Source organism: Ictalurus punctatus, chromosome 5, assembly GCF_001660625.3.
Source record: "Ictalurus punctatus breed USDA103 chromosome 5, Coco_2.0, whole genome shotgun sequence".
Classification (NCBI taxonomy): domain Eukaryota; kingdom Metazoa; phylum Chordata; class Actinopteri; order Siluriformes; family Ictaluridae; genus Ictalurus; species Ictalurus punctatus.
The window spans coordinates 14,134,398-14,149,812 of NC_030420.2; the positions used below are offsets into that span (position 1 = coordinate 14,134,398).

General features: G+C 39.1%; 1 protein-coding gene across 14 annotated transcripts in view; it reads right to left on the reverse strand.

The window, feature by feature from the left end:
- Nucleotides 1-6,213: 6,213 nt before the first annotated feature.
- The window catches only part of plat (plasminogen activator, tissue), a 77,231-nt gene continuing 68,029 nt past the window's right edge, over nucleotides 6,214-15,415 (reverse strand). For 13 of the 14 annotated variants that reach the window (XM_017468024.3, XM_017468027.3, XM_017468031.3 and 10 more), the window contains 8 exons: nucleotides 15,159-15,244; nucleotides 14,748-14,810; nucleotides 14,432-14,633; nucleotides 13,386-13,522; nucleotides 12,150-12,290; nucleotides 11,905-12,053; nucleotides 11,596-11,695; nucleotides 6,214-7,428 (listed from right to left, as the gene is read on the reverse strand). In XM_017468024.3, the coding sequence (XP_017323513.2) occupies nucleotides 7,175-7,428; nucleotides 11,596-11,695; nucleotides 11,905-12,053; nucleotides 12,150-12,290; nucleotides 13,386-13,522; nucleotides 14,432-14,633; nucleotides 14,748-14,810; nucleotides 15,159-15,244 (1,132 nt within the window). In that variant the 3' untranslated portion in view covers nucleotides 6,214-7,174. Of the gene's footprint in view, nucleotides 7,429-7,956; nucleotides 11,696-11,904; nucleotides 12,054-12,149; nucleotides 12,291-13,385; nucleotides 13,523-14,431; nucleotides 14,634-14,747; nucleotides 14,811-15,158; nucleotides 15,245-15,415 lie in introns of those variants that run through there. The other variant, XM_017468022.3, reaches the window with a different exon arrangement.

The following is a 15,415-nucleotide window of genomic DNA, read 5'->3' on the forward strand; positions in this document are numbered from 1 at the left end:
GTTGGAGTTCAGAGGTCACCACATGTGCCTCTGGCTGGAGCTCGGCGGGTGAGACCAGCTCATGGGTCTCAGGTTCGAGCGCTTGTACAGAGGTTGCCACATTGACCTCTGGCTGTAGTTCCGCAGGGTCTTTTCTGTGTCGATGCTTGTGCTGACGCCAGCTGCTCTTGAAGCATTCCTTAGAGCAGAAAAATGCTTCCTGGAAACCCAACTTCTTGCATGTGGGAAATTGGAGCCGAGTCTCTTTCCCGCAGCCCTCATTCATGCATCTCGGAGGAACCTGAAACGGATCTGTGGAGGCTGCCCTGTCAATCCCCTCATAATAGAGGTTGAATGGCAGGTAAACCTGGGGCTGTCCATTGACTCCACCCCAGTAAATCCAGACCGCGTAGTTGCCCGAGCTGTGTGAACTCATCCATAAAAAGTAACGCAAACTGAGTGACATAATGGAGGGCAGAGGACCCAGTGCTCACCAGCTGCTCCGCCCAGTCACGGGCCGGACCGCAAAACCTGGACACTAAGAACCCAATCCACTGTCTCTTAATAGGCTTGGGATACGCCAGACTGCAGAAATATTCCTGGCAGCTGAAGAGGAACTCCAGCGGGTAGCTCCTCAATCCCGCTGTCTCCGACGGAAGTTCGACGGCGTACCTTTGAGGGAACTGCATGGACAAGAAATGTGGCCAGTAATCCGAGCGTTTCCCGATGAGGTACTGTCCTGCTACTTCCATGGTAGCGTGATGTCTCCCGTCTTCCTGCTGCATCCATGTAGAGGCGGAATATTCTGTCACGCCTCGAGACGTAACGAAGATAGGATGGATGCAAGTGCAGTAGACAGTTTTATTAAAGAGAGACACAGGTAGATAAATCCAAAATCGTAATCCAAAACGTAATCCAAAACATGCAAAAGGTCAGGTGATCGGCAAACAGGCATAAACTGGGCAAGGCAGGAATCAAGGTCACGGAAAACAGGGTCGATATACAAAACAAGAAACATAAGCTATGTCTACTAACTGGGAGCGAAAAAACCAGCGTGACTTAAACAGACGAATCTAAACATGGACTATGACTATGGTAAGGAATCTAAACTAACCTATTCTAAGTTTCTTCTCTATATCTCACGTGAATATCTATACTATTCTAATATTCCACGCCATGTGCTGGGAGGCGCGAGGTATATATACAAACATAATCAGCGTCTTAATTGCTGACAGCAGACACACGTGAAATAACAGCCAATGACAGAACAAGGAGGAGACATAACAGAAACATAACAAAAGCACGTGTCCAAATGTCACGGTTGTCAACAAAGTAAAAGCAGGTGCTTACGCACCTTGCTCATACACGCGCGCCCACATGCTCCACAGCGCGCTGCTTAAAGGGGAAACCGTGACACTCGGAGCGATCGACAATGGTTCAATGGCCAGTGCGAACAGCAAAAGGGAAAGTGGACACTCCTGTTTGCTCTGAAATTTCTTTAAAAACTTGATTGGAAAGCCATTGGGCCCTGGGGATTTATTGCAGTGCATTATTTTAATTGCCAGATTAATTTCTTTTATGTCTAAAGGGGCTTCGAGATCTGCAGCAACAGCTGTGTAAGATGTGCAAGATTCCTTACTGAGAGAAGCTGAGCAAGGAAGCAAAGTAGCGCTATTTTGAGAAATTAACATGCTTGATCCGTACAAACATAAAGCGTGGTCTGGTGATCTTAATGAGCTACCACAAGTAACATTAATAGACGTGTTTCCAGACGTGCAGGTCAGAGATTATAAATCTCTCGAGGCACAACTTCACTTTATTAATGGATCAAGTTTACTATTTAACTTGAAGATTTATCTTTTTTTTTTTATCTCAGTTGTCAGTACTTGAAGGTTACACTGCCATTTTACTTGTTTTACCTGTTGTATTTGCACTACATTAATACCACAAACTTTTCAAGTGCAATAGGTTTTCATTGTTGCCTTTTGTAGGCTATTTAACTTGTTAATGTACTGCTGTTAGTATTTAATTTGATTTAATGAAAATTTTTGAACATTTCACAAGTCACATGTTCACCAGGAAGTTGTATCATCTGGTTCTTATGAAGGCCATGGTAACACCAAAAATAAGTTCTCTCATTTTTTTTTCTGTATATTTGATCATCAAATATACAGAAAAAAATTTGAGAACTTTTGGTGTTACCATGGCTTTCAGAAGATTCATAGTTAGTTTGTAACTATGACTGAGAAAGTCATAATCTCAACATATAGTCCTATTACCTAAAATATTTCCATCCATCCATCTTCTATCGCTTACTCCTTTTCAGGGTCACAGGGAACCTGGAGCTTATCCCAGGGAGCATCGGGCACAAGGCGGGATACACCCTGGACAGGGTGCCAGTCCATCACAGGGCACAATCACACACCCATTCATACACTACGGACACACCAATCAGCCTACCATGAATGTCTTTGGACTGGGGGAAGAAACTGGAGTACCTGGAGGAAACATGCAAACTCCGCACACACACATGGCCCTGGCGGGACTCGAACCCCGGAGGTGTGAGGCAGACATGCTAACCACTAAGCCACCTATATTTAATGTATTTGCTAATTCTATTCTAAAAACTCAGTCCTGTGACTTATATAAAGAGAAGGCTTCTTAGAAAAGGTCAGGCAAGTTTGTTTGCATGAATTAAATGCAATTTTAGCTAAAACACTGGATGTAGTTTTTCCAACTGAACCATTTAGTATTATGTAGACAAGCAAGAATATTTTCAAATTGATCTTAGGTACTGTACTGGTAGTCAATGAAGAGATCAGAGGACTTTTGCATAATATCTTTGCATAATAACTTTTTGTCTTTCTTTCTTGTCTTTTGTAGAAGAAAATGGAGAACCCATATTTTGCAGGCGCCTATCTACCCTCTCCCTGTCTTTCCCTCCCTCTCTCTCCTTCTTTCTCTCTCTCCCTTGTTCTCTCTCCTTCTTTCTCTTTCCACCTTCTTTGCTGTGAAGAACTACAATCACATAGCATATCCCTTCAATACAGAAATCGTTATGCAATGATCTGGCAGAAATATTTTCTCTCAAGGACATGTAACAGTTTCTTTTTTTTCTTACAGTTGCTGATTGACATATTGCATTAATTGACCCTCCTGCAACAGCACATCCTGCCACAGTTGTAAGTGATTATTGTCTTCAGGTATACTTTTCTGTTTGCTAGACCAAACATCATTAATAACTTGCACTGTAGGATGAAGATGAAGAGACCACCTCTGCTGTGACAGAGGTACAGAATGAAGATGCTGGGATGCCCACATTGGCATAACATATAATGAATTCCTTTTTTTTTTTTTTTTTTTTTTTTTAAAAAGATGTGTGATTATTATAACTTTGTCATTGTCCCCTTAAAGATTATGGCTAGGGATTCCTGTACAGAGGACGGTCCATCTACCTCCACACAGAATCTTGGCAGTGTAAAAAATTGTTTGCAGTTGTCCTAAATATTTGGTCTGTTTATGCATTATATAGAAAATATTTATGAAGCATAATCAATATGTGTAACTAACATTCGGATATGTTAATGAAGTGTATTCAATATGTACAATATCTCACAAAAGTGAGTACACCCCTCACATTTTTGTAAATATTTGATTATAACTTTTCATGTGACAACACTGAAGAAATGACACTTTGCTACAATGTAAAGTAGTGAGTGTAAAGCTTGTGTAACAGTGTAAATTTGCTGTCCCCTCAAAATAACTCAACACACATCCATTAATATCTAAACCGCTGGCAACAAAAGTGAGTACACCCCTAAGTGATAATGTCCAAATTGGGCCCAATTTTCCCTCCCCGGTGTCACGTGATTTGTTAATGTTACAAGGTCTCAGGTGTGAATGGGGAGCAGGTGTGTTAAATTTGGTGTCATCGCTCTCACACTCCCTCATACTGGTCACTGGAAGTTCAACATGGCACCTCATGGCAAAGAACTCTCTGAGGATCTGAAAAAAATAATTGTTGCTCTACATAAAGATGGCGTAGGCTATAAGAAGATTGCCAAGACCCTGACACTGAGCTGCAGCACGGTGGCCAAGACCATACAGCAGTTTAACAGGTTGGGTTCCACTCAGAACAGGCCTCGCCATGGTCGACCAAAGAAGTTGAGTGCTCGTACTCAGCGTCATATCCAGAGGTTGTCTTTGGGAAATAGACGTATGAGTGCTGCCAGCATTGCTGCAGAGGTTGAAGGGGTGGGGGGGTCTGTCTGTCAGTGCTCATACGTCTGACCATACGCTGCACACGGCATCAAATTGGTCTGCATGGCTGTTGTCCCAGAAGGAAGCCTCTTCTAAAGATGATGCACAAGAAAGCCCGCAAACAGCTTGCTGAAGACGAGCAGACTAAGGACATGGATTACTGGAACATGTCCTGTGGTCTGATGAGACCAAGATAAACTTATTTGGTTCAGATGGTGTTGTGTGTGTGTTCGACAACCAGGTGAGGAGTACAAAGACAAGTGTGTCTTGCCTATAGTCAAGCATGGTGGTGGGAGTGTCATGGTCTCTGGCTGCATGAGTGCTGCCGGCACTGGGGAGCTACAGTTCATTGAGGGAACCATGAATGACAGCATGTACTGTGACATGTGATACTGTGAAGCAGAGCATGATCCCCTCCCTTCGGAGACTGGGCCGCAGCGCAGTATTCCAGCATGATAACGACCCCAAACACACCTCCAAGATGACCACTGCCTTGCTAAAGAAGCTGAGGGTGAAGGTGATGGACTGGCCAAGCATGTCTCCAGACCTAAACCCTATTGAGCATCTGTGGGGCATCCTCAAACGGAAGGTGGAGGAGCACAAGGTCTCTAAAATCCACCAGCTCCGTGATGTCGTCATGGAGGAGTGGAAGAGGACTCCAGTGGCAACCTGTGAAGCTCTGGTGAACTCCATGCCCAAGAGGGTTAAGGCAGTGCTGGAAAATAATGGAGGCCACACAAAATATTGACACTTTGGGCCCAATTTGGACATTTTCACTTAGGGGTGTACTCACTTTAGTTGCCAGCGGTTTAGACATTAATGGCTGTGTGTTGAGTTATTTTGAGGGGACAGCAAATTTACACTGTACCACAAGCTGTACACTCACTACTTTACATTGTAGCAAAGTGTCATTTCTTCAGTGTTGTCACATGAAAAGATATTAATCAAATATTTACAAAAATGTGAGGGGTGTACTCACTTTTGTGAGACACTGTATAACCAACATTTAGAATTATTACTTAAGCATAATCGAATAAGCAATATTAGTTAAAAAGCATAATCTATATGTATAATCAATAGTTAGAAGCATAATCTAAATCCATAGAACAATGTTTGATCCACTATATTCTGAGTGTGGATTGAGTTGGATGAACTCTGTGTCTTACTGTACACTAATTGTAACAGCCTGTATCTTCCTCCACAGAAGCAGTTAACTTTGAGGCCTGATATCAACTAACGAGCTAGGATAATACTTAAAAAAAGGCGAATGTGGATCAAGGTCAGGACACACAATGCCGTGTGAAACCTTTTTTTTTTACAAAAAAAAGAAGAAACCATGACCACATGAAATCGTTTTGAGTAAGAACAACTAACTGCGCATGCTCCACAAATTTAAGATAACACATAGACATGAATATTTAATTGTGGCAAAGAAGATTGGTCTGTTTTAATGAGGAAAGGCAAAACACCACCTACAATGACTACGCTGTGAAGAAAGGTATAAAAAAAAAGGGCTGTCTGTGTTTGCATAATTTGGACTTTCGGCACACTTTGTTAGTTTTCAATAAAGTTTATTTACTTTTTTACATCCACTAACCCTCTGTCTCTGAAGTTTTTGACTTAGACTGAAAGGGTTGATTTATCCACGACAATTACAGACAATTCAATATAATTAATATTCTAATTATAATTCTGTCTTCCTGCAAAAGAGCTGTATAAGGTCCATCTTCAAAGGCAAATTAGAAAAAGTGACATGGAGATGGACATTCTACAACTTCAAATGGAGGGAAAAAAGTGAACATAAAAAAAAGGCCATAACTGAAATTGAATTGCTGAAGCACTGGTTAAAGGTGGAAGTATTTTCCTACTGATTATTATTATTATTCTGTCAGTTATTGTTGAATGGTAAAGCAATACATTCAAATGTCTTTTTCAATTACAGAAAACAAAGAAACAATGATCCACACTCAGCTGTTCACTTTGTGCATTAGTCATTTAATTAGAAGTGATTTTGGCAGATCACATCTCAACAACACTGTTTGAGTGAAAGGCATACAGTATGAATGACCCTACACACAGTTGCCTTTCCCGCATTCTCTGCACGTTGGCAATGTGAGATTTCAAAAGGTTTGCTAAATAAACTAATGATTCATATGAAAAATGGTAACGCTCCCGCAAATATTCTACTGGATATGAAAATGTGCTCCAGAACAGGATATGCTCAGAGAGTAAGTTGCTATAGCTGCTTAGATACCCTGAAAGTTACCTCCATTTTTGGAACTGAAAGTTGAGGTTATCTGTTAAATCTGAATAAACTTATCCAGGTAAGTCCCATAACCTGCTTTCTGGAATACCCCCCAGGTGACAGAAATGGCACCCATTTGGTGGAATGGCTCAAAATCAAAAAAGCTTGTTTACTTGGCCTACTATCTTTGGTATCACCATAATTTCTCAATTCCTATACAAGATTAACAAGTTCGTTGCATGTCACCTTGCACAATCCTCATAAATAGAGTGTATTATTATTATTATTATTATTATTATTATAATAACAACAACAACACCGGGCGCATGGTGGCTTAGTGGTTAGTACGTTCACCTCCACCTCCAGAGTCCCGCCGGGGTCATGTGTGCGGAGTTTGCATGTTCTCCCCGTGCTGTGGGGGTTTACTCCAGGTACTCCGGTTTCCTCCCCCAGTCCAAAGACATGCATGGTAGGTTGATTGGCGTGTCTAAAGTGTCCGTGTAGTGTATGAATGGGTGAGTGTGTGTATGTGATTGTGCCCTGCGATGGACTGGCACCCTATCCATGGTGTACCCTGCCTTGTGCCCGATGCTCCCTGGCATAGGCTCTAGGTTCCCCGTGCCCCTGAAAAGGAGTAAGCGGTAGAAGATGGATGGATGGATGAATATTAACACCTCCAGGGTTGGGAGTTCAAATTCCGTCTCCGCTCCGTTTGAACGGAGTTTGCATGTTCTTCCAGTGCTTCGGGGGTGTCCTCCGGTTTCCTCCCCCAGTCCAACGCCATGTGTTGTACGTTGATTGGCATTTCCAAATTGTCCAATGTGTGTGAATGAGTGTATGAATGTGTGTGTGATTGTGTCCTGCGATGGGTTGGCACCCCATCCAGGGTGTCCCCAGACTAGTGCCCCAAGTTCCCTGGGATAGGCTCCAGGCTTCCCTCAACCCTGTGTAAGATAATAATAAATAATAATAACAACAATAATAATAATAATAATAATAATAATAATAATAATAATAACTTTTAACCCCCCTTTTCTATGGGATTAAGGAATGATGAATAAGGTGAGATAAAGTGTGATGGCATAAGGATTTTCTCTCTTTTTTTTGCATTTAAATTGTTAGGGCTTTGTTAACAAACTTAACTACAGTACCTGCTATTTATTTTGATTTGAATTATGAGTATAATCTGTTTTGAAAGAGAATATGCAAGCATTTGTAAATTGGGCTAAAAAAATAGAGTTTTACTGGTGCTAGAGCTCGAGTGACACTGCTTTAACACTGAATGTATTTTGAGCCAAAGCAATTAAAGCTTATTCAGTTTAGTCTAAAAATAGCGCTCTTGTGTAATCAGTTTTGAATAGGTCAAGAAAGATGCCTTTGAAAAGGTGCAGAAAGATGCTTGTTTGGAGCAAGCTGGTGTTGTAGTAACAACCTCCATAAAAAACTTGGTAAAATAATGAACACTCACAAAATCACATAAAATGTATAATGAAGGCAACTTTAATTTACTTAAAAGGTATCATGTAGCAAAGATTATGCTAAATTTATTTACTGGCAAAGAATACAAAACAAAAGTTACTGATGATAAATAGTTAAATATGAACTTATTACAAGATTAATAGTTTTAAAATAACTCAAAATATAAAGACTAACACCACTTTCAAATGGTGTGGACCAAAATCCTAATGGACAAAGTAACAATAAAAATGCATAACCTTACCTAAAATATCTAGGATCACCTCATGTAACAGACACCCTTATGCATTTCTCTGAACCAGCAGATATTTATTGCTTTAAAATGCGAAAATAAAATTAATTTGAAGGAAATCCAAAAAAGATCAGTTTAAATAATATTGTATGTTTAAGTTTTAAACTGTCCCCTCCAAAATATTGTAATGGCAAGGCCAATTCTATTGTTTTTGCTGAAATTTGCATTTATAGTAAATGTATTAAACAACTTAGAACATGGCAACTTTTGTTTGAACACATCCATTTTTCAAGTGATCAAAAATATTGGAACATGCGACTGACAGGTATTTTATTGTTGCCCATGTGTGCCTTGTTAGATTGATTGTTTAAACAATTAATTGCTCTGAATTCTGCTCTTGGTTTGAGTACTTGAAGACTGCATTTGTTGTCAAAAAGGATAAACCAACATGAAGAAAAGAGAGCTGACTATAGGGAAAAAGCAAGCCATTTTGAAGCTGAGAAAAGAAGGAAAATTGATCAATTAGACAAGCAGTGGGCATAGCCAATACAACAATTTGGAATGTCCTGAAAAAGAAAGAAGCCACTGGTGTACTAAAAACCAGACATCGAACAGGTCAGCCAATAAAGACAACAGCCACCAATGACAGAAACATTGTGAGAGCTGTGAAGAAAACTCCCAAACTGTCAGTGGCATTACTAACAACCTCCACAGGGCAGGGGTGAAGGCATCACAATCCACTATTCGAAGTACAGATGCTATACCACAAGATGCAAACCACTCATCAGTAGTAAGAATGGGAAGGTCAGATTGGAATTTGCAAAGAAATACAGAGATGAGCCACAAAAGTTCTGAAACAAAGATTAACCTTTACCAAAGTGATGACAAGGCCAGAGTGTGGAGAAAGAAATGATCTACTAATGATTTAAAACATATAAGCTCACTGGTCAAGAATGGTGGATGTAGTGTCAATCGTCGGAAGTAAAAAGCTAAAGTTAGTCTATGAACGAACTACACCACGTTCGCATGATGTCAACGTCACCACCACTAATCTTCCAATAGCATTTATAGAACTACAACTTGACCAAAAAACAACAATACTAGAATTGGAAAGTATTATAAATTGATAAATCTAAAAGTTGGATAGTTTGAGTTGGAATTGTTTGCAAGAGTGTGAGTATAAACACAACGAGGCTATAGTAGATGAGTTTTCCTGTTTGGCATGATAATGTTTAATGTCCCCAACAACCTTTATAGTACCATTTGTTAGCAACCACCTTTTCCAAGACACGTAAAAGATTAAAAAAAAATCATGAGTATAGTTTTTTTAAAAAGGGTTTTTGGTTAAATGCCTAAAATAAGTTCTGTGGTTAACACAAGCTCAAGATATTTCCACGTTTTATTCTACGACATAAAATACATCAGTAATACCTTACTCATGGTTTTGTTAAGTTTTTACATGTCTTAAAAAGGCGGTTGCTAAAAAGTGGCTAAATGGGACTACAGAAGTGGTTAGGGACATTAAACGTCATCATGGCAAACAGGAAAACTCATCTACTACAGAGTCATTGTGTTTACACTCGCGCTCTTGAAGACTATTCCAACTCAAACTTTCCAATTTCTAGATATCAATTTATAGTATTTTACAATTCTACTGTTTTTTCAAATTGTATTGCTATAAATTTTATTGTAAGCTAAGTGGTGGTGACATTGAAGTCATGCGACCGTGGCAGTGTTCTTTTGTAGCTTCTTTTCTTTAGCTTTTTACTTCTGGCGATTGTATATAGCCTTCAAGATTCATAAAAGTTGTGTTAATTTGTGAAGATTATGTTGATAAAAAAAAATAAGTAAGAATCATAAACTTTTGCTGGTGACAGAGCTTATTTTCTGCAATAATCTCTGTCGAGGGAATAGTTTTTTTGTAGAGGGAGCCAGGGTGATGCTAACTTCCTGGTTGGCCTACAAAAATACGTCATCCCTGCAGCACTGCAATTTAACTTAAGGACTGCCTGTATGTTTAACCGACAGTGCTCTTGGTTAATTGAAATAGCTTTTCAACATGCCCCCTTAGCTTTTGACATGCTCATTATTCCGACCTGCAGAGACCCATACTTGCAAGACAATGACCCAAATCCCACTGCCAACACAACAAAGAAAAAGGTGTAAGACTGGCCACATGAATCACCAGATCTTACTCCCATTGAGCATAGATTTCACCTCCTGAAGAAGAGACTGAAGGAACAAATGCTCAAAACAAATAACAATTTAAAAAAAAAGCTGTGGTACAAGCCTGGAAGAGCATCATAAAAGAAGAATGCAACAGTCTGGTGATGTCAATGGATCACTGACTTGATGCAATTACACCAAGCAAGGGATATGCAACCAAATATTAAGTGTTTTATGTTTAAATTTACTTTAAGAATATGTGTTCCAAGTCTGTTCCTTTTTGCAAAAATGAAAATTGCATGGACTGCAACAAAGGAGCCATGTTCTATCTTGATGTAAATATCAGAAAATAAAAGGTGAAATTCACATTCATCTTTTGATATCAAACCCAAATGTTTTCAGCATATAGGAAAAGGCCTTGATGTTCAAATACTTTTGGAGGGGACTGTATATACTAGAAAGCTAGTAGGCAGCCTATACGATACCTGTGTACAAACGGATTTTTCTTTTACAATAGAAAGGCAAATAAAAGGATATTTATATGGGAAAATATATCTGAAATATTTAAAGCCCAATGTTCAGTATCTATGTACTCTTCACCCAACATTGTTGTCATATTTACCTAATATTAAGTAAATATAACCCAAGAACAGTCTCTGTTTTACAATCTGCAAACTGGACAGAGGGTGTCTTCACAGGATAAAGACAATGACAACTAGGCACTACGGTTACACCCACATTGGGCTGTACATATATTTATTGTGATACTTGAATACAGTTTTAAAATTTTAATAATTAACATTTTTAAATGTAGATTTTCATTGGCTGGACCTCAACTTTTGACAGCATTATAATATGCACATATATTTCTGCATATGTGTAAATTTGTGTACATATTACACTAATACTCGCATTTCAGTGTATTGAGTTTGTCTTGTAGAAATAAATGTGGACAATAAATTTGTAACTGGAGTGATATCTACATTTTGCTAGGATTATCATCATTGATGACTTTCCTTCTTTTCCCTAGCAACCATTTCATCAACTCCCCTTTGAGAATCCAGTTAGACCATGCTTTTACATGAAACATGTATATGCAACAGTACTAATGTCAGCATAACTGAGACTATTTCAAATTAGTCCACTTTTAGCAAATGGATCTTGGGGTTTGTGCATTAGTTTGATCTCATCTTGCTGGAAATCCAGGTTGTGTACTTTGTAATGCGTGTGTAAACACCTGGCATGTCTTTCTTTCCACATCCATCCCCCCAGCTGATCAAACCTATGAGGGTCATCTGTCTGTCCTTTTCACAAACCAGAGGACCACCTGAGTCACCCTACAAATAGAGAGAAAAATAAACAGAACTGTTAAATACAAAATGTTCACTTATGCCAAACAGAAGAGACACAGAGAAGTAAACAATTTTACACCAAGACAGAGACATTTACTGTTTTTACAGTAGTATTTATACAGCACATGCATGCATTTCAACAAAATAACCATTATGGACAGTCTTGTAGTGTGGGATGAGCTCAAATTCATTACCTTGCAGGCATCGTCCAGGCCACGTGTGTCTCCAGCACACAGCATGTTCAGTGTGATTTCACGCCCAGAGAGCTTCTCTGGCACACACTGCTCCTGGGGCCAGAGGCGCACATGACCCTGTTTTATTCGCTCAGAATAGAATGGAGAGACTGAGAAAGAGAAATGCCAGAGATCAGAAATCAGTTCAATGATCAAGAGACTCTTGCTTTATCTTCATTTTACAGATGAAAAAGCCTAACACTTACATTCTTTGTCTTTGCCATAACCGGAAATCTCACATTCCATCCAATCTGGGAGAACTATGCCAGGTTTTGGTAAACAAACAGGCAGCACCTCTGGAGAATTTACAGCACAGATGCCAGTTTTACTCTTCAACTTTAGCAGAGCTGTTAGACAAAGAGTGAAATAAAAGTTAGTATTCAGTCAAAATAATTGTGACCTTGGCCACCAAACTGCTAATATTAGTACATTTAAAAAGAGTTGTTGATGCTCATCAGACTGGAAAAGATTACAAAACCATCTCTAAAGAGTTGGACCAATCCACAGTCAAGACACATTGTGTAAAAATGGAGGAAATTCAAGACCTGTTACCCTCACCAGGAGTGATCAACCAACAAAGATCACTCCAAGAGCAAGACATGTAATAGACCACATGGTCACAGGGGAACCCAGGGATAACTTCTAAGCAACTAAAGGCCTCTCTCACATTGGCTGATGTTAATGTTCATGTGTCCACCAACAGTAGAACACCGAACAACAATGGTGTGCATGGCAGGGTTGCAAGGAGAAAACCGCTGTTCTCCAAAAAGAACATTGCTGCAAATGGACAAGCCAAAGGGCTATTGGAAAAAATTTTTTGGACAGATGACACCAAAATAGAATTTTTGGTTTAAATGTAAAGCATTATGTGTGGAGACAGGAAAAACACTGCATTCCACCATAAGAACCTTATCCCATCTGTGAAACACAGATGGTGCTGGTGGTATCATTGTTTGGGCCTGTTTTTCTGTCTCTGGGCTAGGACAGCTTGCCATCGTTGATGGAATAATGAATTCTAAATTATACCAGTAAATTCTAAAGGAAAATGTCAGGACATCTGTCTGTGAATTGAATGTTGTGGAAGCACTGGAAGGAAGTAGTTCATGTGAGGAAACCCACCAACATCCCAGAGCTGAAGCTGTTCTGTAATGAGGAATGGTCTAAAATTCCTGCAAGCTGATGTGCAGGACTGATGAACAGTTACAGGAAATTAGTTGCAGTTATTGCTGTACAAGAGGGTCACACCAGATACTGAAAGCAAAAGTTCACTCACAGATGTGTAGCATTGGATCATTTTCCTCAACAAATAAATGACCAAGTATAATATATATATATATATATATATATATATATATATATATATATATATATATATATATATATATATATATATATATATATGAGAGAGAGAGGGAGAGATGTTACACACAGCTCAAAATTACCTATGTCATTATCATAATTCGCATCGTTGTATTGTTCATGGATCCAGTATGTCTCCACATCAAATGTCTGCTCACTGCTGGAGTTCTGGAGCCTGAAGGTTCGGCCAAGGATCACATGCAGGCGATTTTCCGCAAATCTAAATATGCATCCATAAGAGATGCCAGTATTAATAAAGACAAATCTATTGTATATACAATGTATAATTGTCTACATATGCAATTTCACCACTGCTGCAGTCTTCACTGCAAAAAAGACATTGTAACAAGTGAAAATATCTTTAATACAGTCACATGTATCGAGTAATTTTTTCACTAACTTCAAGCTTGAAATTTGTATACTTTGCTTGAAATGCGTAAAAAAAAGATAAAAACAGGCTGAATAATCTTACATTTTATTTATAATAATCTCCTAATAAGATGTTAGATAAATTGGCCTATATTCAAGATATTTTCATTTTGTTAGGTCTACTCACGCCATGAAATTAATTTCCCCTATAAACATGGCCATCATGGACTGCAAACATGGCCACCATGGACTGCAATTACCAGAACACTCACACTTTGACACGTTCACTCTCAAATTCATTTTGATCACACATACCTGCATCCCATTCACAGCACAATCACAGCCACAGTAGAAAAGGACTTTCATTCCACTCACTCATTGCAAAGTATACACTCCATTCCTTGTGTTTGTGATGATACCAAGCATGTTCATCTCGCTGCTCATGTTTCTGTTATTGACCTCGTTTTCTGATACTGTCCTGCCTCTGAAATCCTGTTTATTGATCGCCCAAACATTTGCTTGTTTACTGATTGAGTTTTGCCTACGTTTTGGATTTGTCTGCCCCGATCTTAAATAAACACCTCTACCTGCATTTGTATCTGTCTGCCCGTTCCCTCACATGACACACACAGTGTTGTTAATAAATTCAGGATGATTTCCATAGTAGAAAAAAAATTCAGTTAAAATAAGAAATAACTTGCACACAAAAAAAACTAAGAGAGGCCAAGCCTGGGTAACTTGGACAAAAGAGTATGCTCACCCCTCCTGGAAGCAGTGTGCTGCAGAGAGGACCCAGCAGGAGTCAATCAGGACTCCTCCACACAGAAAGTTATGTGATTTGGTGCGTGGCAAGTACACAGTGATAGCCACTTGCCATGGCTGCTGTCTGATGTCACTATCCTGACCTCCAAGTATTCTGAATATTGAACTAGAAGGCATTTCAGAACGCTGACCACAGGAGGCTGAGAGAGAGAACAATGTTCATCTATGTCAATCAAAAATATTCTAAAAATTAGGGTCAGAGGTAGCTAAGCAATTTGCACCAGAGATAAAAATTTGTTCCCAAGTTCTCTCACTTCCTCTGATGGTGGTTGTAGGGGCTCTTGGTCCAAGGGTTGTGATGGTAGATGGTTTCCTTGCTGTGTAGAAAAGGAATCATTAATTAGAAACACACACACACACACACACACACACACACACACACACACACACACACACACACACACACACACACATATAATTTGATCTAACAGATGATTCAGAAAATAAAATCTGGAGACAGCACATTTAAGACAGTCATGAAATACAGTAACACTTTATCAAGTTTCCTATGGTACTGTATGCCATTGTAATGCTGGATATTAAGAATCACTGTATAAGTAAGTGTATATGTTTGATTGTTGATGACTGTTGTCATGAGAAACAGAGTGAACAGTGACCATAATAACAGTGACCTTCTTTCATTATGGAAATTATGAAATACTTACAGCATTTGGGGATATCACAGAGTTCCCAAGTCAGTTGGGAGCCTTTATAAATGTGACACCAGGGACCAAGATCACTGTCTGGGTTCCTAAAAAAGATTTAAAAACAAAACAACAACAACAAAAAACTTGTGCATATGGTTATGTTTTTTTTTTTTTAAATGTGGGTTTAGTTTTGTAGATATAAGGTGAATTCAGGTATAGTGTCACCAGAATGTGCTCACTCCTCATTGGTTATTTCTCCTTTTGCTGTATTACAA